This window comes from Rhipicephalus microplus, chromosome X, assembly GCF_043290135.1.
Source record: "Rhipicephalus microplus isolate Deutch F79 chromosome X, USDA_Rmic, whole genome shotgun sequence".
NCBI lineage: Eukaryota > Metazoa > Arthropoda > Arachnida > Ixodida > Ixodidae > Rhipicephalus > Rhipicephalus microplus.
Genome location: NC_134710.1, coordinates 187,905,074 through 187,930,041, shown reverse-complemented (window position 1 = coordinate 187,930,041; position 24,968 = coordinate 187,905,074). Strand labels below are relative to the sequence as shown.

The following is a 24,968-nucleotide window of genomic DNA, read 5'->3' as shown; positions in this document are numbered from 1 at the left end:
CTACTCATACAGAGTCTTCTCGGAAACAGGTTCCACAGTTAAAATTTCAATACACTCATTCACAGCGGAAAAGGTATAGAGCACAGGTAGCACTATAAAATAAACAGCTGTTAAAAAGTTGAATGCAAAACATTCTGTACAATAAAAGTATAACCACCAAGGAGGCTAAAGTTATTCATTTGACTAGTGTGGTCCTCCAAGGGGGGACATTTACAAGGGATGTCCCCACTAGTCTGTATACAAGTAGGTCACCCCACCCCTTATATTATTCATTCCACTGGTTGAGCTTAATAAATTTTTTCTTGAAACATTATAAAACAAAAGTGCCACAAATGCAACATTTTCAGGAGTAGGGGGAATTAAAAATTCGAACAGATTTCACATATTGTGGGAAGCTCGTGCGAGTAACTGCCTGCCACACTTTGATTGAGCCAAGTGTTACGACTGAATTCATTCCGACTGAATCCTGTGGTGCATACCCATATAACATGGGCTGTGGTCTGTAGGTATATAATACACGCAACTTGGAGAAAGTGTTTCCTGATGTTTTCCAGCAGGCATGTCACTATTCATGCTGGTGGGCCACATTCATCATACATGCATAACCTCCTGTACCACTCTTGGTATACATCGAGTCAAGGAAACGACCATGACCGTGCCCGGACATAGGACGGCATATAAACGCTTGAAGTGCTTTGGTTTACTAAAAAATGCCGTTAATTTAATATTGGCTGTATGGTTCCCTGTGGTTAACTAAAGTAAAAAATACTGCCTCGTCATATTACTGCACGCCTATATTATGCCTTTAACGTGAACGACTAACAACTGCTACACCAACTAGCCCTAATGCAGTCAACTACAAGCTTACATAATATATACTCACTTTTAGTACTCGCGTGGATCATGTAGATTGTAGAGAAACTGTGTACCCTTTACATCTTGCACCATGTCCATCATGTCGCAGTTATAACAAGAAAATACCAAGTGTATTGAACAATACTCAACAAGACAGGCTGATATGACAGAACAATGAACTCTTTATTAACATATATTTTACATTTCCATTTTACAACTCATACCTGTAACTGTGGGGAGTACTACAAATGTCAAATTGGCCAAGACATTTCACATGGTGTCATGTCCATGTCAACTGGCCAAAAATTAATCACTTAGACGAGCCACGATTTCTCATAGTCCTTGTATGCTGAAAAAAAAAAAAACCAAATAAACTCTCATTTAAAAAGATAATATTTCAATTTAAAGCAAGGAAATAGAATTCCAATTCCTAGTGGTTTTCAGCTGAGTGATCCTGGTAGAATCGAAGACCACAGTAGCCACAGGTGTGGTTGCCAGGTGCATCCTGCACAGGAAATCAAAAAGTTTCAAGGTACAGCAAAAAACTTACACAAAGCAACACAATTTTTAAAAACGTACTTATATCATGGCCATGCATCAGAATGAGTATGCACACTTGGTACTATGAACCAAGGATGGTGCCAGAGTTTTGTTCAAAAGGGGGTGGAGGTGACCTTGTTTTTTCATAAGTTTGCTGCTCTTACAGGGGCAGCTCCCTTAACCTCCCTGACCTCCCCATGGTGCTGCCCCCGTTATGAACTGCACTCAATGAACACATGAACAAGCATGCCACATCTTGCAGATTTGCATCTTTACATCACATCGTATACAATTACCTACAATTTGATGTAAAGCATTTCTAAATACTGTGAAGACAGATTTGTAACTTGTAAGCTTTTTATTTGTGCTAGTTCTGTGATGCACTGGGCACTACTTCAGCACACAGAGTGCCAATCAATGCTATGTTGCCCCAACTGTATTTTTCGTGGTGGAAGAAAATCACAAGCCTACATTGTTAATTGCACTTGCTATGTCTTTGTTCAATACATGCAGCCTTAAAATTACATGGGTAACCCATACACACATTTTGAAGTGGATAAAATTTAAGCATGCTCACGTACTTTGGCTGGTTGGTTGGTTTACGGGATTTAACTACCCAAAGCGACTCAGGCTACGAGAGACATTGTAGTGGACAGCTCCGGATAATTTCGATCGCCTGGTGTTCGTTCATGTGCTTTGAAAACGCAAAGTAAATGAGTGCCCTCATTTCACTTGTATCGAAATCTGACCACAGCGATTCGCTTTTGAAGGAATCAAACTGCTGTGCAAGGATGCGACTTCAGAGATCAAACCAGCCTTTTTTTGGGGTCTGTAACCAAGCACCATAACCACAAAGCCACCACGACGGCATCGTGACTTAGGTGCATTTTAAGAAATCCAGATGGCCGAGAAGTAACCCTGAGACACCTACTAGTGTATTACACTGCCTTAGTGTAGTTTTCAGATGTTAAACCCAACGATTCAATCAATAATGCTGCTGACAAAACTAAATTCAGTCATGTTTCACTTCATTTTAACAAAAATCAATATTCTGCCAATGTTGCCATAAATTACCATATTTACTCACATAATAGGCACACCCCCAGTTTGCTCGCGAGAAATCAGAATTTTTTTATTTCCGCGCATAGAAGACCCCACACTTGGCCGGCATCAGTAGATCTGTACCGTGTTTGCACGGTTGCAATTCGATGCCCTACTGAAGAGACGAAAAAGTAAAGCCACCCGCATCTCCCCACGGGAGGAACTCGAGTAAATGCATTGCAGATTGGTTGAGGTATAGCGTGAATGTTGCATTATTGGGTATGATTTTGGAATGCCTAATTGTTATTTCGTCTTTATTATTCTTATATATTGAATGTGGGAGAAGCATTGCCTTCAACGAGTAGAGGGATGCTGATGTTGGGTAGTGCCCCACTTCTGGTTGAAGGTACTGTTGCTTCCTGGTTGAAGGTACTGTTGCTTCCATCGCATCTACTCTAATCAAGTAAAGCGTCAAGTCAAGCGAAAGCCATGTAAAGATGCCCTTGACTGAATTCCAAACGAGCGATCCAGAGCCTAAATATACCTAGTGAAATTAAGCCTAGTGAAATTAAACCCTTTACAGATCCATAAAATATGCGTAACATCTTTTCTCGGAACTTTTACAGGTAGGCATGTGAAGGTTACCCATTTGTAGACAACCAGGAAATTGATTGGTATGTGGAGTTTAACGTCGCAAAATCACATGATTATGAGAGACAATATAGCGGAGGGTTCTGAAAATTTCAACCACCTGGGATTCTTTGATTCTTTAACGTGCACCCAAATATGAGCACACGGTCCTACAGCATTTTAACCTCCATTGAAAATGCACCCGCCACAGCCGGGATTCGATCCCGTGACCTGCGGCTCAGCAGCTGAGTACCTTAGCCACTAGACCACCATGGCGGAGAAACAGAAAATTACTTTTGATCGGTAAGCAAGTCTGCGAAAGCATTCATTGAATGACAAAGCATCTGGGATGCTTGTATTGTATAATATGACAGGGTTCGTACAGGTTTCCAAAGCGAAAATACAAGGATATTCAAGGACTTTCCAGGACCTGTTGCAGGTTTTTTAAGGTCTCAAAGCGCCATGCAAACTTGGAATTTTTTCGTCTAAAATCTTCAAATATGGCTAGTTTTATTGTACTTATGTAAATAGACATTATTATTTAAATGGACATCACAATTATGAAAAAACATCTAGTAGCCTTTGGTATGTTCTTAAAAACACAACACGTACTGAATGCTTACAAGAGTGGTTGAGTTTATAAATGATAGAGACAGCATTCATTGCTACGCCACACCGACAGACAAACTGATTTTTTTTTTGCCCAACACAACCATGTGCGCTCATGGTAAATAACTGTTTATGAACTGGGGAGTTTCTCAGATCGACGGCAATCTATTATATTAAGGAGGTTGAAATGCCTATCTGGGAGTGCACTGCTCAGGAAATTCAAAAATTTTCAAGGACGATAAAAAATTCCAGGACTTTTAAGGGCTTTGAAAACCAGTTTTTCTAACTCAAGGGTTTTCAAGGATTTCACCCTGTATGAGAAACATTTTTAATTTCTGAAAATAAGTCACAATAAGGTCCAAAACTTCTATTGGCAAATAATGATAATATCCGGGGTATATAACGCCCGAAAACCACCATATGATTATGAGAGACACCGTAGAGGAGGGCTCGGAAAATTTTGACCACTTCATGTTCTTCAACATGCACATAGATCTAAGCACACAAGCCCAAACATTTTCGCCTCCAACAAAAATGCAGCCGCCTCCGGGATTCGATACAGCGATCTTCGTGTAAGCAGTCGAGCGCCATAACCACTAGACCACCACGGTGGGGCCTTCTTTTAGCAAGTAAAGCCAGTAAGGCACTGGATAAAGGGCTCTACCCACTTTTGTTTTAAGGGTTAAGGAATCGCTAATATATTGTTACGTCTACGAGGGGTTTATTCGAACCAGACGTAACGGTCGACTCGACGGTATACCGCAGTGAACGCGAAGCAGCGAGCTCTTCCACCAACCGAACGTCCTCTTCTTCTGCTACCACCATGTTCCCCGCTACACAGGTGCACATACCTAAATTACACATGTGGTAACACTTCCCTCCGCACAGACGAAGCCCACTGGGCGAGTCAAACAGTCTCTCGAGGAATAAAGCGCTTCAAACGTGCAACATGGACAAGTTCAGTTTTTGCAGACTGTCGGCCGTTTGAATGAAGACGCGCTATGCGGTAAACTAAATTACTGATACGGTCTACAACAAGATAAGGTCCCGCATAGTGCGCTAGCAGTTTCTCGCTCAAACCGCGTTTTCTAGTTGGTGTCCACAGCAACACTAGGTCGTCGCGATTGTACGTCACGTGTCGGCGTCGGCGGTCAAAATGTGCCTTCAAGCGATCTTGCGAAGCAAGAGTGCGCAAATAAGCAAGGCGTCTAGCTTCTTCTGCCCGACAGATGATCTCGGATATGCAGGAATCATGGTGGTCCAAACACGGGAAGATGGTATTCAGGGTATGACGAGGTGGTCGAGCATATAGAAGAAAGAAAGGACTGTAGCCGGTAGTTTCATGCTGAGCGGTGTTGAATGCATATGTGATAAAAGGTAGAATACTGTCCCAGTCCTTGTGATCGGATGCAACATACATAGACAGCATGTTCGAGAGAGTTCTGTTCGTTCGTTCAGTTAGACCGTTCGTTTGGGGATGGTATGGCATAGAGTGCCGAAACCTTGAAGCACAGACATGAAGCATCTCTTCCATCAGGTCTGCTGTGAATTGTCGGCCACGGTCACTGATTACGATTTTGGGAGGTCCATGTCGAAGAATTACAAAATGTAGCATGTAGGAAGACACATCGGCTGCAGTTGCCGATGGTATGGCAGCTGTCCCGCAGTACCGTGTTAAATGGTCGGTGCAAACGACTATCCAGCGATTTCCATCAGAAGACCGGGGAAAGGGTCCAAGGAGGTCAATCCCGACTTGCTCGAATGGAGTTCTAGGGGGCGGCACCGGATGTAATCGCCCTAAAGGAGCACTTCTTGGGCGCTTATGACGTTGACACTCGTTACAGCTAGACACGTATTGTTCCGTCGTGTGGCGCATTTTGGGCCAGTAGAATCTTTCTTGAAGACGGCACAGAGTTTTCGCTGTGCCTAGATGGCCGGATGTTGGGTCATCATGCATAGCCTGCAAAACATAAACGCGAAGACTCTTCGGAACAACCAGAAGAAAGCGTGAGCCGGTGTTGGTGTAGTTCTTTTTGTAAACTAGCCCGTCTCGGATGCAGAAGCGCGTAGGCGATGATTTTGGTTTGGTAGCAAGAAGCTGTTGTATGGTGCTGTCCCTTTGTTGCTCATCCTTAAAGGTCTTGTTATCGGGAAATGGTTGGTCGAGTGATGCAATGTAGGTATCGAAGGTGTCCGCGTCACATTCCATCGTTGGAAGCGGTAGTCGCGAAAGACAATCTGCATCAGCGTGGCATCGGCCGCTTTTATAGGAAACCGTGAAGTCATATTCTTGTAGACGAAGTGCCCAGCGCGCCAGCCGACCAGATGGGTCATGCAGGTTGACCAACCAGCAGAGAGAATGATGGTCTGTCACGACGGTAAAGGGGTGTCCGTACAGGTAGAATGCCTTGCAGTAGTCTTCGCTGCACTGCGAAGACTACTGCAAGGCATTCTTGCTCTGTGACAGTGTAGTTACGCTCGGACTTGCTGAGCGAGCGACTTGCATACGCTACGACGTGTTCTTGATTATCCAAGCTTTGAACCAGGACAGCACCTACACCAATACCGCTGGCGTCTGTGTGAATCTCAGTGGGAGCGAGAGGATTGAAGTGTCGAAGAATCGGATGGGACGTCAAAAGAAACTTCAACTCCGAAAAAGCAGACACGCATTCCGGGGTCCAGTCAAACTGCGCACCTTTCTGAAGCAGACACGTGAGCGGGTATGCGATATTGGCAAAGCCAGGAATGAATCGGCGAAAGTATGAACAAAGCCCCAAAAAGCTGCGCATCTCTTTCACCGAGCTTGGCTGCTTAAATGCCTCCACTGCGGCCGTCTTGGCGGGATCCGGTCGTATGCCTTCTTTGTTTACTAAGTGTCCAAGGACGAGTGTTTGGCGCTCTCCAAAACGACATTTCTTTGAGTTGAGCACCAAGCGTGCTTTGCTTAGGCAGTCCAGTACGAGGCCAAGGCGTGTGTTGTGCTCACAAAAGGTGCGCCCAAAAATTACAACGTCGTCCAAGTAACACATACACACTTCCCACTTCAATCCACGCAGAATGTTGTCCATAAATCGCTCAAAAGCTGCGGGCGCGTTGCAGAGTCTGAACGGCATCACAGTGAATTCAAATAGTCCATCTGTTGTAACAAATGCCGTTTTCTCCTTGTCTTCCTCGTGCATTGGAATCTGCCAGTAGCCTGACCTCAGATCCACAGACGAAAGGTAAGAGGCCGATAATAGACAGTCGATAGCATCATCAATCCGCGGGAGTGGGTATACGTCTTTTTTAGTGATGGCGTTGAGACGACGGTAGTCAACACAAAATCGCCATGTCCCATCCTTCTTCTTCACTAGAATTACTGGAGCGGCCCACGGACTACATGATTCTTGAATTACATTTTGCTTGAGCATCTCGCAAACCTGTTCATTGATCACTGCGCGTTCCGAAGGCGATACACGATATGGTTTCTGTCGGAGAGGTCTGTGAGATGTCGTGTCGATTCGGTGCTTTATACGAGAAGCAGGGAATGACGGTGAATCATGTTGAGCGAAATCAAAAATACCGGCATGTTTGCGCAGAATACTCGCCAGTTCATTACGTTCCTTGGTGCTGAGTGACTTATCAATCATAGCCATAATGGTGGTGTCCCTGGCGTGCAGATTATCGCAACGGGTCTTATCCGGGGAATCATTGCTTTCTGCAAGGGTGGCAAGCGAGAATACTTGGTGTTCACGAATCTCTGCAAGTTTCAGACCCTTCGGCAGCACTGTAGCTTCATTAGAGCAGTTAATCGCCCATAAACCAGTATGCCCTTGCGCAACCGATAATGTACAGTAGGGTATTAAAACTGTCTTCTTTATGCAACTGAGATGCACGGGCTCCACAGTTGCGTCAAATGTTTTCTCGCTTGCAGGTGAACAGGCAACAGGGACACATTTTGCAGACAACGGCGGCACAGTTGTGTCCACAGACACGCAAAGAGCACTTCCTTGAGAGGGCGAGTTTTCCATAAACGAAACTGGGATATCAGAATCTACTGTAATTTGTCCTGTACGGCAATCAACAGTAGCACCACATAGCTTCAAGAAATCAAGTCCCAGAATGACGTCATGTGTAGCATGAGGGAGGACAGCAAACTCTGCGACAAAGTTCTGGCATGCCAAACTAACAGTCACAGTGCAGACACCAACAGGTTGTAACACCTCTCCGCTCACTCCACGAAACGTATCAGGACGGTCCCAACGAAACATAACCTTTCGTCCAAGAAGGCGGGTGAAACCTAAACTCATCACTGACACGCTTGCACCTGTGTCCACCAACGCCATCGTCGGCACACCATCGATAAGCACTCGAACCTTATTTCTAAACATGGAAGCTAACGGAGGTATTTCTGTTGAAATCGAAGACAGTCCGGCGACCTCACCTCCAACGGCCGCGCCGGCTAGTTTTCCGTAGGAGGCGAGGAGACGGTGATCGGTTGGCGCGAGGGGCAGGTGGTGGTGTCACACTGCGGTCAGAGGCCGGAGATTGGTTTCGTATCGGTCCTGGGATCTCGTAAGGCGCGCTTCCCGGGAATGTCTGTGCTCGGGTAGCAGACAGCAGAGGTAGCAGAGTTGTAGCAGACTGGTAGAGAACGCTCGCTGAACCAATGCTGAGACCGCTCAGCTGTGAAGGGTCAGTGACGAGCTTGCTGAGCGGGGGGCTGCCCACCTCTGTGTGGCGGGGCTGTGCCGAAGGCGTTGGCCATATCGCTGGTCGGCCGCGAATGAGTCACGACGTGGCCTCGGATTTCCAGTTTCGCCGATGTCTGCCACACATACCGATGGTGGCAAAGGAGCTGATGGTGCCGCCGTGTAGTAGGGTGGATTGGTAGGTGGACAAGGAATGGTTTCGTCAACCCTACCACCTTGTCGCTGCAGCTCTTCACGCACAATTGCCCGAATAGTAGCCGCAAGGTCGGTGGGCGGACTCACGTCGACGCTGGCAACCGTTGTCACATTTGCCAGCCTACCAAATTTCGGGGCGATGCGACGAGTCTTCAATTTTTCAAACGTGCGGCAGTGATGTTGGACGTCGGAGGCAGAGGTGAGGTCATCCCTGCCTATCAGAAAATTTTAAACGTCTTCCCCTATGCCTTTCAATAGGTGTCCGACCCTGTCTTCTTCAGACATCTGCGGGTTTATAATCTTGCAAAGCTTAAGGACGTCCTCTATATAAGCAGTGCAGGTTTTTCCAGGAGTCTGGGCTCTTCCAGCAAGAGTCCGCTCCGCGCTTTTCTTTTTTGAGTCGGAGTCACCAAAACACTTCTTGAGTTCTTGAGCAAAAAGAGCCCATGTTGTCAAGGACTCTTCGTGGTTTTCATACCACATAAGGGCAGTGTCCGTGAGAAACAGCGCGACGATTTCCAACTCATCGATAGAGTTCCAGCGGTTGTAATGGCTCACCCTTTTGTAGTGCGTTAGCCACGCATCCACATCTTCTCTTGCCATTCCCGTGAATGGGCGGGGTTCCATGTAGTGATGCCTAGGTGTAGCCAGTGTAGATTGGCACGAAGTGGAGGCGGTTGATTCCTGACCTTCGCTCTGGGCCATGACGACTGTTGTCGGCGGCAGACCGGCAAGACGACGGCTTCGGCGAACTCCGAACAGCTGTGGCTCCGTGGTACGTCGACGTGTTGTACCCCGCACCTCCACCACTCTGTTACGTCTACGAGGGGTTTATTCGAAGCAGGCGTAACGGTCGACTCGACGGTATACCGCAGTGAACGCGAAGCAGCGAGCTCTTCCACCAACTGAACGTCCTCTTCTTCTGCTACCACCATGTTCCCCGCTACACAGGTGCACATACCTAAATTACACATGTGGTAACAATATGTTTACTCTCTCTTCCTTTAACTTGTCCTGGTTTCAAGGGACACTAAAGTGAAACAATAAATCGGTTTAGATTGCTAAATTGTCCTCTGAGAACACTTATGTTAATTTCACCATCATGGGGTTATTATAAAAAGACCGAGAATGTTTTATTTTGAAATCTTGCGCCAAAATCGCCGCTTTTGACATCAAGGATTTTAAAGCACATTTTTTTGTATTTTGGTGGCATTGGTTACAAGACATTTCCTAAAACTTGATAGGTTCAGTTTATTGAAAATGGCTGTATTGTCCTCGGAGGGTCCACTAGGAGGACAATATTGGGCGCGAGACTATACCGTGGTGCCACCATGCTGAAGCGTCCCTGCGACATGCGTAGTGGTATCGCTCCTCCGCCCTCCCGCGCGCAGCCCGCAGGCACTATCGCGTCTGCTTTTTTTATCATTATTGTTGTGGTACTTCGCTAAAAGAAATCAGTAAAGTACTGCTGGACCTTCTACCCTGACTTTAAGAAGTACTAAACAACTGCCCCGGAAAAGCGTTGCGCTTCTCATAATGTCTGACTGCTGGTGTTGTCTGCTATGGCCACCGAAATAAAAACCACAGGGGGCGAGCGCGCTGCTTCTGTAAAAGGTAACGAGGCATGCCGTGTCGAAATGAAACATCAAATTAGTATTAACGATAAAGAAACTTATCTTTGCTGCCAGAAATGCGCACGACCACTTTACTTCATTCATTGTAGGTTTGCCCTCACAGATGGACCAAGGTTGACATGACAAGCATGGGAAAATTTTTGTTTAGCGTACATAGCCCTACGAAGCACAGCGCAAGCGAATTCCTCGCTTTGTGAGAAACAGCACAGCATTCTTACAGCCACAACTTATCTGTTATGATTGTGGGCAAACATTAGAACCACGCACGCACGTGCCTCATTCAGAGTTGTCTCTTTTCTCTGTGGCATGATGCTAATATTTATTGCGCTAAATTTCTACGGCAGTCACACGTACACTCGATCGCCATCGATCCACACATGGGTGAAAATGAATTATGTATAACTGGTTCAGTTACAAAGCTTCTACCAAAGGGTAAATTCTGATTAAAAAAAAATGCGATCAGCCAGCCATATCATTTTGCACCCTTGAATGAGCATGCTGTGAGATCTTGCGCACCCTAATCTAAATGACAATTTCATGTTTCAGTGAAATTGCCAGTGTCCTGTTTTTTTTTTTTAACGGCTTAATTCATGGACTGTGTGATATTTCGCCTCAGCTCTTAGAAAATGAATCAGTTCTCGAAGCTGACCACGTTTTCGACTGTAAATCAAAACAACATTCAGAGGAGGCAACGGTGTCTATGGGCCCGTTCAGGCGTAATCTATAAGCGAGGAACCCTGTGAGCTGAGGTTGAAGATAGCAGAAACGTTGGCAGAATCGTTTTTTTTTTTTTAGGGGGGTGCCAGCTTAATTAGAATTGGGACCGAGCTGGCAGATGTGGTAGACCATTATTTTGTGCGCTATATGCAATGGGCAAAATGGGGGGGGGGGGAACGAGCTTGGCGTGTCACCCCTTGGCTATGCTACTGGCGGATGGAAACTCATGTGATCGGGCACACAGATAGGGACGGACAGCCGGGGAGGAGGGTGGGAGTGGCACAGATTGTAGTTAGGTTACCTTGGCGAGAGAAGTAAGCTTTATAAATGCAGCGGCACATGTACGATGTAAGAAAGATGGTTTCCTTGAACGCACTGGCCCAAAACGCAGAAGCAACTGGCCAGGAAATCGACCGGAATGGGGTAAAATTACCGAAACTAAAGGGGAAAGAACTGGACTTTCGTGCTATATCTTGACTCTCTGATAATTCCGACAACGGCGCACATTCTTGAATGTAATGACGGCAGCTTTCCGCACATGTAGACACACCTACGTCTTATTTTATACATAATCAGACTGTTTGCACATTCATTTTTTGTTGTGAACGAGGCTTCCGTGAGAAAACTGAAACGTTCTGCTTTCATGTGATCATTCATGGTCCGAGCTCATTTTAACCCCATTGGCTTGAAATAAAAACCTCAAGTAAAGAGAAAGAGAGAGGTGACAGTGGCCGTGACAGTGCCCTCACGTACGTGGTGCACTGTGACATGCCGCCGGTAACTTTTACTGCAACTTTCCGGATTGTGAATTCTGCAGAAGTCTGCACACATGAAGCCAGAGCAAAACAATGCTGTTCAAGAATGAAAACACCGCGAAGTCGCGGTAAAAGCAACGCATCCAACCGCTAACTTTCCTTTGTAAGAGCGAGGCGAGATCACGTGATCCAACTATGCACGTCACAATGATTGCAGCGCTCGCGCCTCTAGTGGTGGGCCTCGTGCCCAATATTTATTATTATGATTAGAAATTACGTAGGACCTAGCAGACCTTGCCAAAGTCGATGACTTCATGGCGATTGGTGCCAAAATTACAAGGTGGCGTCGCTATCCGGTTTCCTTTTTGCACATTTTCTTGCTTACCAAGTATCTTCTCGCCATAAGCGTGGTGTTTTTGGTACAGTCTTAGAGTAGTTAGCTAGTACTAGAAATATAGTTTTTAATATTAGTGCCTTGTTCATCAACACAACATATTCTTTAAACTTTTTACTGGCCCATAATCAAAATATTTAAGCCGCCCGGTGGTGAAATAGCTGCAAAACAGAATCGCCAACAGTCTGTTGTCAATGGACTGTTGTCAATGGACCCAAGCCAAGCTCTTAAATAGTATCCCAGGCTGGTGCCGGAACAGGCTCTGTCCCCCATGAAGCCGCACGGAATGGGGGGCTTTTAACCCCCCTTAACCTATGCTAGGTGGTCATGTGACTCCATGCTGATATGTACACTAGAAATCCTGCAATGGGTCTTGATGTGCAGGAGTGAACTTAGGAGCCAACATTTCTACACATTGGAATAAGATACTTGTGAGCTGGTGTTCAATATGCAAAAGCAATATTCCAGCATTGGCTGCACTTGCACCCTCAGATAGTCTCTGTTTTTTTAAGAAAGGCCACCAAGCCCACATGTGCAGTTTCTATGCAGCTACTTTGTATGTACATGCATGCTTTCACGCACATGTGTGTGTGTGTGTGTGTGTGTGTAAGACAAAGAGGAGAGCTATAATTGTGTGTGCATATCGCTAGTGAGCAGCCCCATCCCTTAAATGGAGAAACACAGCCTCCCCCCCCCCCCCCCCTGATATCAAGGACCCTGTCTTCAAGATAACCTTTACTTGAGTGAAGAGTGATGCCCTTATACTGAAGTATCTCATATTGCTTTACTTGGGCCAACTAGTCCAGACAGCATAATGAAGCTGAGTCAAGCCGATAGCATCATGCAGCTCTGGTAGTACATATTTGAATAAATGTCACAGTCGCCAAAACAACTGGCTCATGTTGCAAAACTAGCTTGAAAGCAAAATATAAAAATATGGCACACAGTTATAATGGTAATGATAATTCTCATGGGTTTAATGTCCCAAAACTGCAATATGATTATGAAAGACTTTGGAGCAAAAGGCTCCACAAGTTTCCACAACCCGGCATTCTCTAACCTACATAACACACGATCCTCAAGCATTTTCACCTCCATAAGCTCACACGAAGTATAGCAGCAAATAAAGCGCAAGATCATATTTAGGGATCCTTCACAGCAGCACAGAAATTCTTAACAAAGAGCACCTCAAGAGCTTGTAGTACAATAATTCTGCTGCACTGTCTATTGAATATACAAGATAATAACAAACCAGAATGATGCAACGCTTACCAAATTTATGAAAACCCTGGGATGACCCAGGGCTCCAGTGCCGCCATCACACCATGTTGTACGGGCGTTGACTGCCTTGGGAGGTACTTCTGCAATCAACTTGATGGCAAAATTTGGGTTTATCTGAAAAAAAAAAAAAGACAAACACAAAAGTTTAGTCATAGGAAATCCCACTGCTATAGTCAAAGTGCTGCGCGAGTAGTGCAGGACAAAGCAGTTCCTCACAGATCTCTTATTATTCGACTTTCAACCAAGGTGCTTTTTGTATTTCCAAATTTTGACTTGCCTCCATCTTATGCAGTCAAATTGGGCTTTAGTCCAAATGGAAGAACCAATGCTGAAATGCATGAACTCATTTTGATTATTTGGAGTTTAATCCAAACCAGAAATAAATGATGGGAACCTTTAAATCAGCTAGGCCAGGGTATTACAATGACATTGTTTTTAAACATATGCGAGTGTGAACAACTGTTTAGACGACTTGCTATTCCGTGTCATTCATTGTTGAGAACTTGCTCGGTGAGGGCGTCTTACTAATATGCTTACATGCATCTGCATAACTACTAATTAAAATGAACCGGCTACTTCTGTACAGCACGAATGGTTATTACAACCAGGTTGCTTTGATCCTTTTATACTGGTTTTGAAACTCACGCACAGTTATTGATAAAAACGGCAGTTGCTGCCAGAGATGGCATTGCAAAGAGCAGGCTTTGACTTCAGCAGCTGTCAACAGCTTGCTTTGGCAGTTTCAGAGGTTGAGTTGAGTTTATTTACCACGTACAGTTGCACTGTAAGTGACTAGGACAGGTAGGGGGAAAAAGCTGTATAAAAAGAGCTTGACAATGCCCCACATCCCCATGTTCACAGTGACAAGAAAAGGGCGAAAGCAAAGTAAACCACAAGACAGTTTAAACCAGCAATGCACATGCTTTGCATCAGAACAAAGAAGTTATACAAACTTATACAAACCAGCAACGCACATGCTACACATCGAAAGAAAGAAGCATAGAAACAGAAAATAATACTATACACATAAACTAATAAAGCATATTTAAAAAGAGGTATGAGAGAGCATACAAACATTTCCACAATTAATTCTCAATTTATTTAGTGTATTCGGCAAGCAGTAATGCAATGTCTCCCAGCCATAATTTGTGCATGGTCTCGGCACATGCCAATGTTCAGAGTGTCGGTTTAGCCGCCTCGAAGGATTTAATTGTAAAATAGCTAAACTATGTATATAACCGCGACCTTTTATGGTATCAGATCTAAAAGAGATTACTAAGGAATATATGTAGAGCAGGTTTAATTTGATTAGTTTGTGTTTAACGAAAATTTGTGAAGTACTGGCATTAAAAGGGAGGTTAGCAACAGAACGTAGTGCTTTTTTCTGTAAGACAATAAGATTACCAATAGATTGCTTTGTTCCATTACCCCAAATTAAGTTCTAATAACTCAGATGTGATGTAAAGAGTGCATTAAATATCAAAATTTTCTGAGGAACTGGCAATAGACCCTGACATTTTGTCAAAAAACACCTAAGACTTTGCAAAGCTTGCTGTATAAAAATTCTGCATGATAATCCCATTTCATGTGCTCATGGAAAACAACGCCCAAAGATTTTGCGGTAGAAGAGAATTCGATTATGCTGCTATTTAACATGAGATTGCAAGATTCAGTGACTTCATTAAGAAGGGGATTTGGAGCGAAAAAAAAACAGCTTTTGTTTTAGAACAATTTATAAGTAAGAAAATTTTAAGGGTCCAGCTTTTGTAATGTTGACTGTAATGTAATGTTTTGTAATGTTTACTGTAATCTTTTGTAATGTTGAGTTATCTGTATTTACGAGATGACTAACATTCATACCTGGAAAAAACTAAGCTTGTGACGTCTGCATAAATAATATATTGGACTGAAAGGTCAACATGCGCAATATCGTTTTAAATATGATGAACAAAAGCGGACCCAATATGCTGCCTCGAGGAAAACCATCTTTAACAGTTTGCCTAGAAGAAACTTCCCTGCTTATAGATACACACTGGTGTGTCTGTTAGATAGCTTTTGATCAGATTTAGGGCTATACCACAAATTCCATAACACTGCAGTTTTCATAATAATGTTTTGTGGTTTATTTTGTCGAATGCTTTCGACATATCTAAAAATATCCTCAGTGTGAACTTTTTGGCCTCAATATTTTTGAGAATCAATTCCTTTTGAAACAATAGAGCTCTTTCGGTTGAGAAGCCCGATCTAAAACCATATTGTGATCGAGTATTGCGGAATGTTTGCCAAAAAATTTCAATAGTCCAGTATGAATAATTTTTTCAGGTTTTTTGGAAAAAAGCGGGAGAATTGAAATTGGCCTGTAATTAGTGTTTTTACCTTCATTTTTTTTATGGATCACCGTCACCTTAGCATCCTTCATATTCTGTGGAAAAATGCCACTTTTTAAGGAAATGTTGTAAATGTGCATCAGACATAGACAATCAATAACATGTTTTATCACTTCCATTTTTAGGCTATTTAAATACTCACTCTTAGATATCTTAAAATTTTTTAAACACTCTTATTACCTCATCTTCACCCATTGGACAAAAAATATCAATTTCTTGAGCGGTGCTGGTAACTACTCAAAGGCACTTGTTTGATATGAACTTTCAGTTAAAGATGTGAAGTACTCATTAAATTTATCCGCTAACTCTTTGCCTTTACTAACCTTATTGTCAATTACTAGTTCTAAATAATTTGTAGCTCTTCCTATATATGATGTAGTTTAACTTTTTACACATGTGCTTGCTGTCGCAGACATCCTCCCAAACATAGAATAATAATAATTTCGTTTTGCTTGCATTGTACTTTAGTAACTGAATTTCTGTATTTTTTAAATGCCTTGAAATCATATGAATTTCAGGTCTCTAGAAATAAGTGAAATAATTTGTCTTTTTTTCTTCATTTTTAGTATCCCAGTAGTCATCCACGCTTTGGCTTTTTCAAAGCCCTAAGAGGAAAACATGTATTGTAAACTGAAATGAACGTTTGCATGAAATAGTCATAAGCTAAATAAGCCGAGGACAAAGAAAACCAACTTGTCTCACTTTGTTCGCTCAATTTCAACCTGAAAGTTCGAAAGAGATTTTAAATTCACCGGCCGATAAAATATACCAGAAGCCGGACTGTCTGGGTTGATAATGGTATTGTGGCACAATAAAATATACAAGAAAGTGGTCACAAATCACAGTAGATATAGTGCCTGAAAAAATGCAATCCGAAGAAAATTTTCTTACGAACAGGTCTATTAATGTTGGTGAGATGAAGACACTTTATTAAAATGAAATTTCCCGCATTTTGCAGATGGCCGCTTTGATCCACTAACCTCTTTTGCTCAAGCATCGACTGCTTTCTGCAGTTTTTCTTCAGGAGACAGTATTAAGATCTCTCATGTCATTTCTGAGAGGGCTGACAGAAGATCTCTGGTTGGGGAAAGCCCTTGTGTTCCTAGAGAAGATGACAGTTTGCTATAAAATTTTTATCGAAATTTTTACTAATTTGGTAAATTTCACCACCTGTGAAGACTGCAGAACAATGAGGTTTCTTTTGAAAGATTGCTGTTTTGAATAGTGTATATTCTTTTGTAGTCTTTACAAAAGAAAAGCGCGACCCGGTGTGTTAACCCTTGGGCCACTGCTTCCTCACGGCCAAGGTTTTATGAGTGAGTGGAGATCCACAAGACTTATTTTACAGCAGAACTGTTATGCTCGATGTCTACCCTGTGCTGTAGAAGGGAATTATCATCATGAGCCTGTGCTTTCTTAATCCTCTTTTTCATCTTCGTTCACTTCTTCCTCTTCTGCTTCGCTCCCAGAACATGTCTGCCAATTTGTCCAGTATGGAATAATACATTGCATCCCTCATCAGAGTTATTGCTCTGATGGGCAAGAGAATGAGCACAGAGAGAAAGAGAGTGAGTAATTCTTGGCGAGGCAAGATACGAACAAAAATCCAGAGGGAAGCGTTGTAACCACTCCACTATCCAGGCACGCTAGCACAGCAGAGCACTGTATAGTATAGCATAGTATACCAAGGGGGTGCAAAAGGGAATCGAGGGTGAGGAGATACAAGGGAGAAACAGAGGGGAGTCAAGAATAGTACAGAAAGAAACAGACAGAAAGGTAAAAAAGACAAAGAGAAAGAATCAAAAAGAGAGAGAGACAGAAAGCGAAGAGAAAGGCTGATTTTACAGTAGAGCTGTTATAGAGCTCCACCCCTTTCAATGAGTTGATTCTTATAGTATTACTGAACCACCTTTAAAGTTTCTGAAAAGTTACCTATTAACTGAAAAAATGTGGTCTTCACAGGTGGCTCTTACTCTAATACGATTACTAATCAATGTGTTACACAGGAGTTCAATCTTAGTCCCCTTTAATTTATTATTTATATGACTGATCTTTCTGATGTCATATGCTCTGCACATTGTGTCTTGCACACTAATGACACCACAGTATCATGTAAGGCCAAAACAGTTCCATCTTTAATATCAAAACTAAACTCTGTCTATAAACACCTCTAAAACTCCGTTCATGGTTTTCAGGTCTTCTCAAAAACATTTCTTAACTTCTGCTGCTGTAACTATGGGTCCTAATACTATCTATACTTGTGATACTGTTTCCTTTCTTGGTGTACGTTCAGACACAACTCTTAATTTTGGTCTACACTTGTTAAAACATAAATAAAAGGCTGCTTTTGCTTTGTGTACACTGATTAAAACTAGGCCATGTTTCTCCTCTAATGCATTATTATTACTCATCTTCCCATTTATCCAGAGTTGTTTTAACTATGTCATAACTACCTGGACGAACACCTATCGCCAGGGGTGTAACAGCCAGGATAGAATTTTGAGCAATTTTTGTAGCAGCAAAATGTTACTTTCGGAGCACTAAATCCAAATTCAGAGCAGCTTATGAGGAAAAAAAACACATTTTTTATCATGAAAGACCGAATTTAGAGCATTATAATAAAAATATATATACAAAACATTCAACCCACCTACAGAGTGAACATGAGGAGGTCCCGATACAGTCTTTGACTTTGGGACCTCCATTTCTATACTAAAAACACATGTCACATTCTTGTATTCGTACCAATAAAAAATCTGAAAAAAAAAAATCTGAAAATCTGAGCACTCCTATTTCAATAAAAAGTAGTATTCTGAATTACCCCACAGAGAAAAACAATGAAGTCCACATTAACATTCGATGCACCATCTGTAAAATTCTTAGACTCTGCGAATTTAAATTTATCTCTGCCAAGCTGGTGGCCTTGGAATTCACGAGATTCGTAAAACCGAAAAGCAGGGGCAGTGGAAGAAAAAACTGGCGCACAAGTTTTTTTTTTTTTTTTTTAGGGCAGCAGAAATGTCATTAGCTGCTTCAAATAACTTTTTTGCCACTAAATTTTTTAGACATCAGCGATCATACTAGCACTAAAAATTATATAGTCCATACTACGCATGAGTAAGTGAACAAAATTTGCTGTCCAGTGACTAGCGCTAACAGCCCCTCCCAAATCATATTACACTTTTCCGCGGGACACCGGTGTACTGCAGCAATGGTGGATTAGGCATCCATCTGTGCACGTTGGAACAAGGCCAAGCAATTTCCAAACCACTACATCCACCCCCACTTTTTTTTTTTGCCTTTCACGGTGGGGGTTAAGTTTAGGGCACAACTTAGCTCACTTGCAAGGTGTGTTCAACCAGATAAAGTAACAACAGTGCGCACCCGTTGGCCCAGCGACAGCACCGGGTCGACGCAACTTGAAGCCAGAAAAATGATCAATGTGTCGTAGCTGTGGCAACCAACGTGGTGGCTGGCAATGATGGCGTTAGCAGCACGTCGACCTTGTTTGCGTGTGGAAAACACGGCATACTTTCTTAACATGCCGTGACTGCGTTTGCTGACTCGGAAATTCACATTTCCTGCGAAGCGTTGATGGCTACGGCCACGCATTTTTCTTTGGCTTAAAGTTCCGTCATCCAGCCGACAGGTGTCCGCTGTGGTCAGCAGATCGATGGGCACGCAGCATTGTTTTTTCATTTGGTCGATTACGTCTCGCGAGTGTCCTCGCCTAACAAGTATATATGTTACATTGTGGTTTAGGGTTACGGTCTACGCGCTTTGTTTGATTGGTGACGCAAGGTGCATGTGGATAATGTGGTGTCCATTTGTCATTGACATTAGCACAATTGAGAAAATTTTGAAGCTGGTCGGGTATTTTGGCAAGGCACGGCACCATTTCATCAAATTTTGTGGTTTTGGCGCAGCTCGGTACAACAATGGGAAACTGTATCAATTGGGAGCGATTGGCACGGCTGTTTCACCTCTGTATCACTCACACATCTCATCTGTGCAAGACATACAGAACCAAGCAATCCACATTATCACTTTCAGCCCTCATCATTCGGACGCTGTTCCATTGCTTAGACAATATAATATTCTGTGTATTAGCAAGTTATTTGAATTTCATTCTACTTATTTGTTTTTTAATATAATCAACTATCAGCCACTCCAACATCATCAACTGTGACTTACTAATAAAAACTAACTGTACTCACTTTACATTAGACCAAAATTTAATTAGTGCAACCCCAAGTTTGTACTAACTATAATATAAAGTCATTGTCATTCATAGCCATTTCATTATGGAACTCTATCCCACCAAATGTGAAGTCTTTAGCTAACCTGTATACGTTAAAAAAACTTTGAAATTAGATCTTCTATCACCATAAATTATTATATGTTGTTCTTTTTTAATTGTGATCCAGCCATTGTATTATTGTAGATGTGTTTATTACTGCTGATTACTCTAACTGTTTTATAACAATGCTCTGTTAATAGATTACATTGTTTTGCCATTTTCCCTTGGACTTTACATGCTTTTTTTACCGTGGGTCCCCGTACAGTCTTTGGACGATAGGACCCTAGTCTGTAAAACTTCTGTGATTGCAAGAGAGAGAGAGAAATAACGTTTATTGCACCCGTCTAGAATGACGGGGGAGGAGGCTTCGGCCTGTGCCCCCAATCACCCCCCTAGCCATCGGCCGGAATCCGTTGCAACTCGGCGGCGGTCAGGGCGAGACCGATGACTTGACGCTGTTCTTCGGCGTCACGGCTGTGTAATAAGGCCTCCCAGGATTCTACGTTTCTACTTGGATCATTGTAGGATGGGCAGGTCCATACCATGTGCACTAAACCCGCAGTGCTGTTGCAGTGCGCACATCTGGAGTTGAACACTTCCGGGTGCCATTTACTGTACAGGTGAGGGTTTGAAAACACCCCAGCTTGCTATTTTCACCACATAATTTCCTCCTTTTAGATGCGGAGCATCTTATACTCGCGCCTTGTAGTGCGCCGTCCGCACCGCTTCTCGAACATTCGACAGCTGACGCGCGCGCATGCGCCGTCGCCCACTCTTCCACCATCTGTGCATCCCTTCCTCCTCTACACACCGCGCGCGCTTCACTCCTCCACCATCTGTGCACCCTTCCTCCTCTACACACCGCGTTCAACATCTACAATTCTCCTGATTCTCCAGTGGACGCGCATGTGGCGTCGCGCTTCGAGAACATTCAACAGCTGACAGTGCATGCGCCGTCGAGCTGTATATATACTCAAGGTCGGCGCTCGCTCGCTCAGTTGCCGCTCGTCGGTTGGTTTGTACGGCGCGTCGACGTCCAAGGTCGCGGTGAAATGAATGCCAACGAATCCACAAACACAATGATCGACGTCCTTTCGACCAGCGCCGCCCTTTCGCATACGTGTGTACGTGTTCACTCATTTAACACCCCCTCCTACAACCACGTTAACCAATTTAGCCATCGACCCAAGTAAGTCGCAATTTAACACCCCATTTCACAACCACGTTAACCAATTTAGCCATCGACCCAAGTAAGTCGCACTTTAACACCCCGTTAACCAATTATATGCTCCGCATCCTCCTCAGTGTTCCCCCAAGGGAAGCTGCGGGCAATTTTTTGCTCAGCTGTTTAGCTGCCTCTGGAGAAATCTTACTGTGGAGTTTATAGTGTGCGGTGATTTCCTGAAACGTTCGTAGTTCGTCTCTTGTGGAGAGGGGCTGCTCGCGCGAAGGCGGCGGGTCAGCGTCGATCGACTGGAAAGTGAGCCCTCGGGCGATCGCGTGCGCCTTCTCATTCCCCTTCAGACCTTGATGGGCCGGGGACCATACTAGTGAGATTAGCTCTACAGGTACTGGTCCTTGTCTTAGAATTTTGGCGGCTGTAGCAGAGATCCTGCAAAACTTTATTCCGTGCTGCTGTTTTGAATAAACAAGACTGGAGTGCAGCAACTCACATTAAGATTGGTACTCCCCGTTGGCTTTTGTTTGCATGCTCGTGTATTTCAGAGCAAATTGCTCTCCGTAGCTCTTTTACATTGACTGATCAGCTGGGGGACCCGTGTTACGAGGGCAGATATGCAAAGCATGCATGCCTTCGAGCCATTGGGTGTGTCCATCGTTCGGAAACCTCACACATACGTGTCATTTCGCATGATAGTTTATTTGCTATTTTGTGTGAAGGTTTATATCTGGGAGTAGAGCTCTCTCGAAGTAATCACGTATGGTGGCACGCTAGTTCATATGTGAAATAAGTCTCCATGATGCACTTCCTAAATACGATTAGTAACACTTCATGAAACAACCACAGCTGTTCGAATGTATCAACTGTGAACAGTGTGCGCCTTCTAACACATTATTAAGGCCTTAGATGCTTCACAAAACGCTAAAATTGGCCGTCGGTGACATCGCCGTTCAGCGTTGGCAGCGTCAACACGAGTTGTTGCTTCCACTGCATGACAGTCACTGTGAATGCTCTCTGCACATATTGTACACTCTATATACGGCAAAGCTTGCACCACCCATGCACTGAATAAGGAAAGACAGTAGCACTGTCCCTTCGGGCGCTATCGTGCTAGCTAATAAAAAGGTAAGCCACAGCAGCCGCACATGAACGTCTGAGCAATGGTATTTAGAGTGTATAACTTACTCGTAGAGGAGCTAAAGATTGGGCCAAGACAAAACGGGGGTTCTCACCAACGATCAAATTTTTATATTTAAGAACATTCATACTAAGGGGTGATGCGCACAAAGTTAACATCTGGTCACTGCGACGCCGAGTGACTCGATCAAGGCGTGCTCCCAAATACGTGTTGTGCGCAGCAATAAACAGAGATGTCATGGGCTAATGTTACACTTCTTAAGTTAATTTTAGGGTGACTTAGTTGGTTAGCGTGAACGCTCTCAGCACGCTGCCTTCTGAGCAAGCGCTCTCGTCGCGAAAGGGCACCTGCTACGCAGGAGCAAAGCAGGTAGCGCCACGTTTGAAAAGAGAGTGCGAAGCAGAGGAGACCGAAGATAAACGAGAGCACAGAAGGTGGAGAGTGTTGCTACTTTACGAAATTCCAGGGGATTTAGTGGTAGAGACATTGCAGCACTGAACAATTCTTCAGCATCCTTCTGTATACTGATGACCATCTGAGATTCTAAACAATTAGAAGCAGAAATAGAGCATGCATCCATGGCAAGAACACAACGCCAATATGTTGCTAATCCAGCCGCTACTAGCCAAATGCCTCCTGGCTACCATTGGCATTGGCTGAAAGTATATGAAGGACTTTCATAGCACGAGGGTGAGTTCTGTGTCAAAATATCAAGGAAATGCTACAACCATGTGAAGTACATACACATGGTACGTCAAGATTTTAGAGATTCTCATTAACCACGGAAAGCCACATCCCAGCAACAGCAATGATCATCCATCATGTGCAACAGATAAGAAGAAAAAAAAAAGTGTCTACAAATACAACCCAAAGGTAATTACATTCGGGTGGTACTTATAGAAAGCATTCCATTAGGCATACAGTCTGCAAGTGAGTGAATTAGTTTCCATTCATAGTTGGAATTTCGCGATAACATATAGCTCCTTTCAAAGGTATACACTTTACAGGCCTTAGGGTGCCGGAGGGGACCCATTAGCTGGCCTTGACTGGGGGGTGTTGGGAATTATAGATGGTAACTGTACACACATATCTAAAAAGTGTCTGCAACAAATCTAGAAAAAAAATATAGTCAATACTTAAGCATCCTAAAAATTCAGCCAGCTAATGAACAACATCAGGGAGGGCTGCACATTCACCTGCTTTGCTCCGTAACTGATGCCTCGGTCTCCATTTATGACATCAAGTTTCCGTCTGTAATGTTAAACATTCATTCGTCCGCATGCTTGTGGGCAATAATGAAAGCCTATTAATAAGTCTACACAACCTTTATCAGCTGATCCAAAATGAACACATGCATTTTGTCCCCCTCCCTCACTTTTTTCCCCAAACACCACCGATGATAGAATTAGTTCTGTTTGCCAGCTAAAAACGCCAATACTGCGACTCTTAATGAAAATTAAGGTTGTTCCACTAGAATGTATGCCAGACATCCAACGGTCTCCTGTCACACAATTAAGTAGTTAATAGCTGCAAAGGTTTAACAATTTTGATACCTCAAGCGAGCACCATCAGAAGCAAGTAGCTCAAGCAAGCACCACCAGAAGCGAAAGAGCTTGCAACTAAAACTGCAGACATATCTCACCTGTTTAGGGGTTTCCATAAAGCGGACTAGTCGATAATCATCCTTGGCCCAGTGCTGAAAAATAAAGTACGACAGTGAAAAAAATAAAGCACGACTGAGGCTGCAAGCTATATAAATGGAATGGGTATGCAGAGAAAATGGCTTACCTGCCCGGTGTGTGTTACAGGATCTTTGGGAGGTTCCACATCTTTCACCACATTAGAGCTTGGACGACACTGAAGTGCCAGGCGCTGCGAAATTTGAGCAAATTTCGTCGGATTTCGCACGCATGAATACATGACCTCTATGTGTCTGCGACAAATTGGCCGAACAGCAGCACCACAAAACACACTTACAGCATTAGAGAACGGAAACTGTACCTTTGGACTGTCGTTTATAGCGGCGGCGTACTGAACTGCAATACCGCGTGGCGAGATGGCGCTGCTAGTACTAGCGTCATCATTAGACAGGTTTTTGTTGTTGTTGTTTGGTTGGCTGAAAATAAAAAAAAAGACTTCATTCTGTGCACACACCCAGGCATTGTACAGAATGTAGAAGTAGTTGGCAAAATCTGATGCAGTGGCCATAGAATGCTAAGAGCTCGTATTCACCTAGATTTAAAAAAAGCAAAGACAAAAATTGATATTCAGGAACTAGCGGTGAGAGCGAAAGTATGGTGGCTAGAGGGAGAGGTGTCAGTGTCGGCGCGCCGGAGAGCGCGCGAGAATTCATCCGGATGCAGCGGCGCTGCAGTCGTTTTCGAGATGCCCCTCCTCGCACGTATCAGTCGTTTTTTGTTGCAAATATTTCACGCTACCCTGCGGATTGTAACAAAGTCTACCTGTCACAATTCCGGCGGCGCGCTGCAAAGCGTGTATTGGCACTGAAAAGAGTGTTTTCAATTCACTTCGTAGTATATCAGCTACGAAGCTTAGAATATAGAGAATCAAGTGACTTGCCGTGAGCTTGACACTAAAACAAAGTCCGTGCAGTTTTCAAA

The 24,968-nt window shown here is 43.6% G+C and overlaps 1 protein-coding gene across 1 annotated transcript; it reads right to left on the bottom strand.

Annotated features, from left to right (window-relative positions):
- Window positions 1-1,019: 1,019 nt before the first annotated feature.
- ND-13A (NADH dehydrogenase (ubiquinone) 13 kDa A subunit) lies at window positions 1,020-24,318 on the bottom strand. Its single transcript, XM_037428765.2, has 4 exons — window positions 24,136-24,318; window positions 23,990-24,043; window positions 13,334-13,456; window positions 1,020-1,360 (listed from the first exon to the last, which is right to left on the bottom strand). The coding sequence occupies exons 1-4, from the start codon at window positions 24,265-24,267 to the stop codon at window positions 1,286-1,288; spliced, it is 384 nt and encodes a 127-aa protein (XP_037284662.2). The 5' UTR covers window positions 24,268-24,318; the 3' UTR covers window positions 1,020-1,285.
- Window positions 24,319-24,968: the final 650 nt, after the last annotated feature.

Excerpts from the sequence above, each read along its gene's own strand:
- ND-13A (XM_037428765.2), bottom strand. The coding sequence starts at position 24,267 with ATGTATTCATGCGTGCGAAATCCGACGAAATTTGCTCAAATTTCGCAG. Across the intron at positions 24,044-24,135 it reads CTGTAACACACACCGGGCAG|CACTGGGCCAAGGATGATTA; the intron begins GTAAGCCATTTT and ends TTTATTTTTCAG. Across the intron at positions 13,457-23,989 it reads TTATGGAAACCCCTAAACAG|ATAAACCCAAATTTTGCCAT; the intron begins GTGAGATATGTC and ends TTTTTTTTTCAG.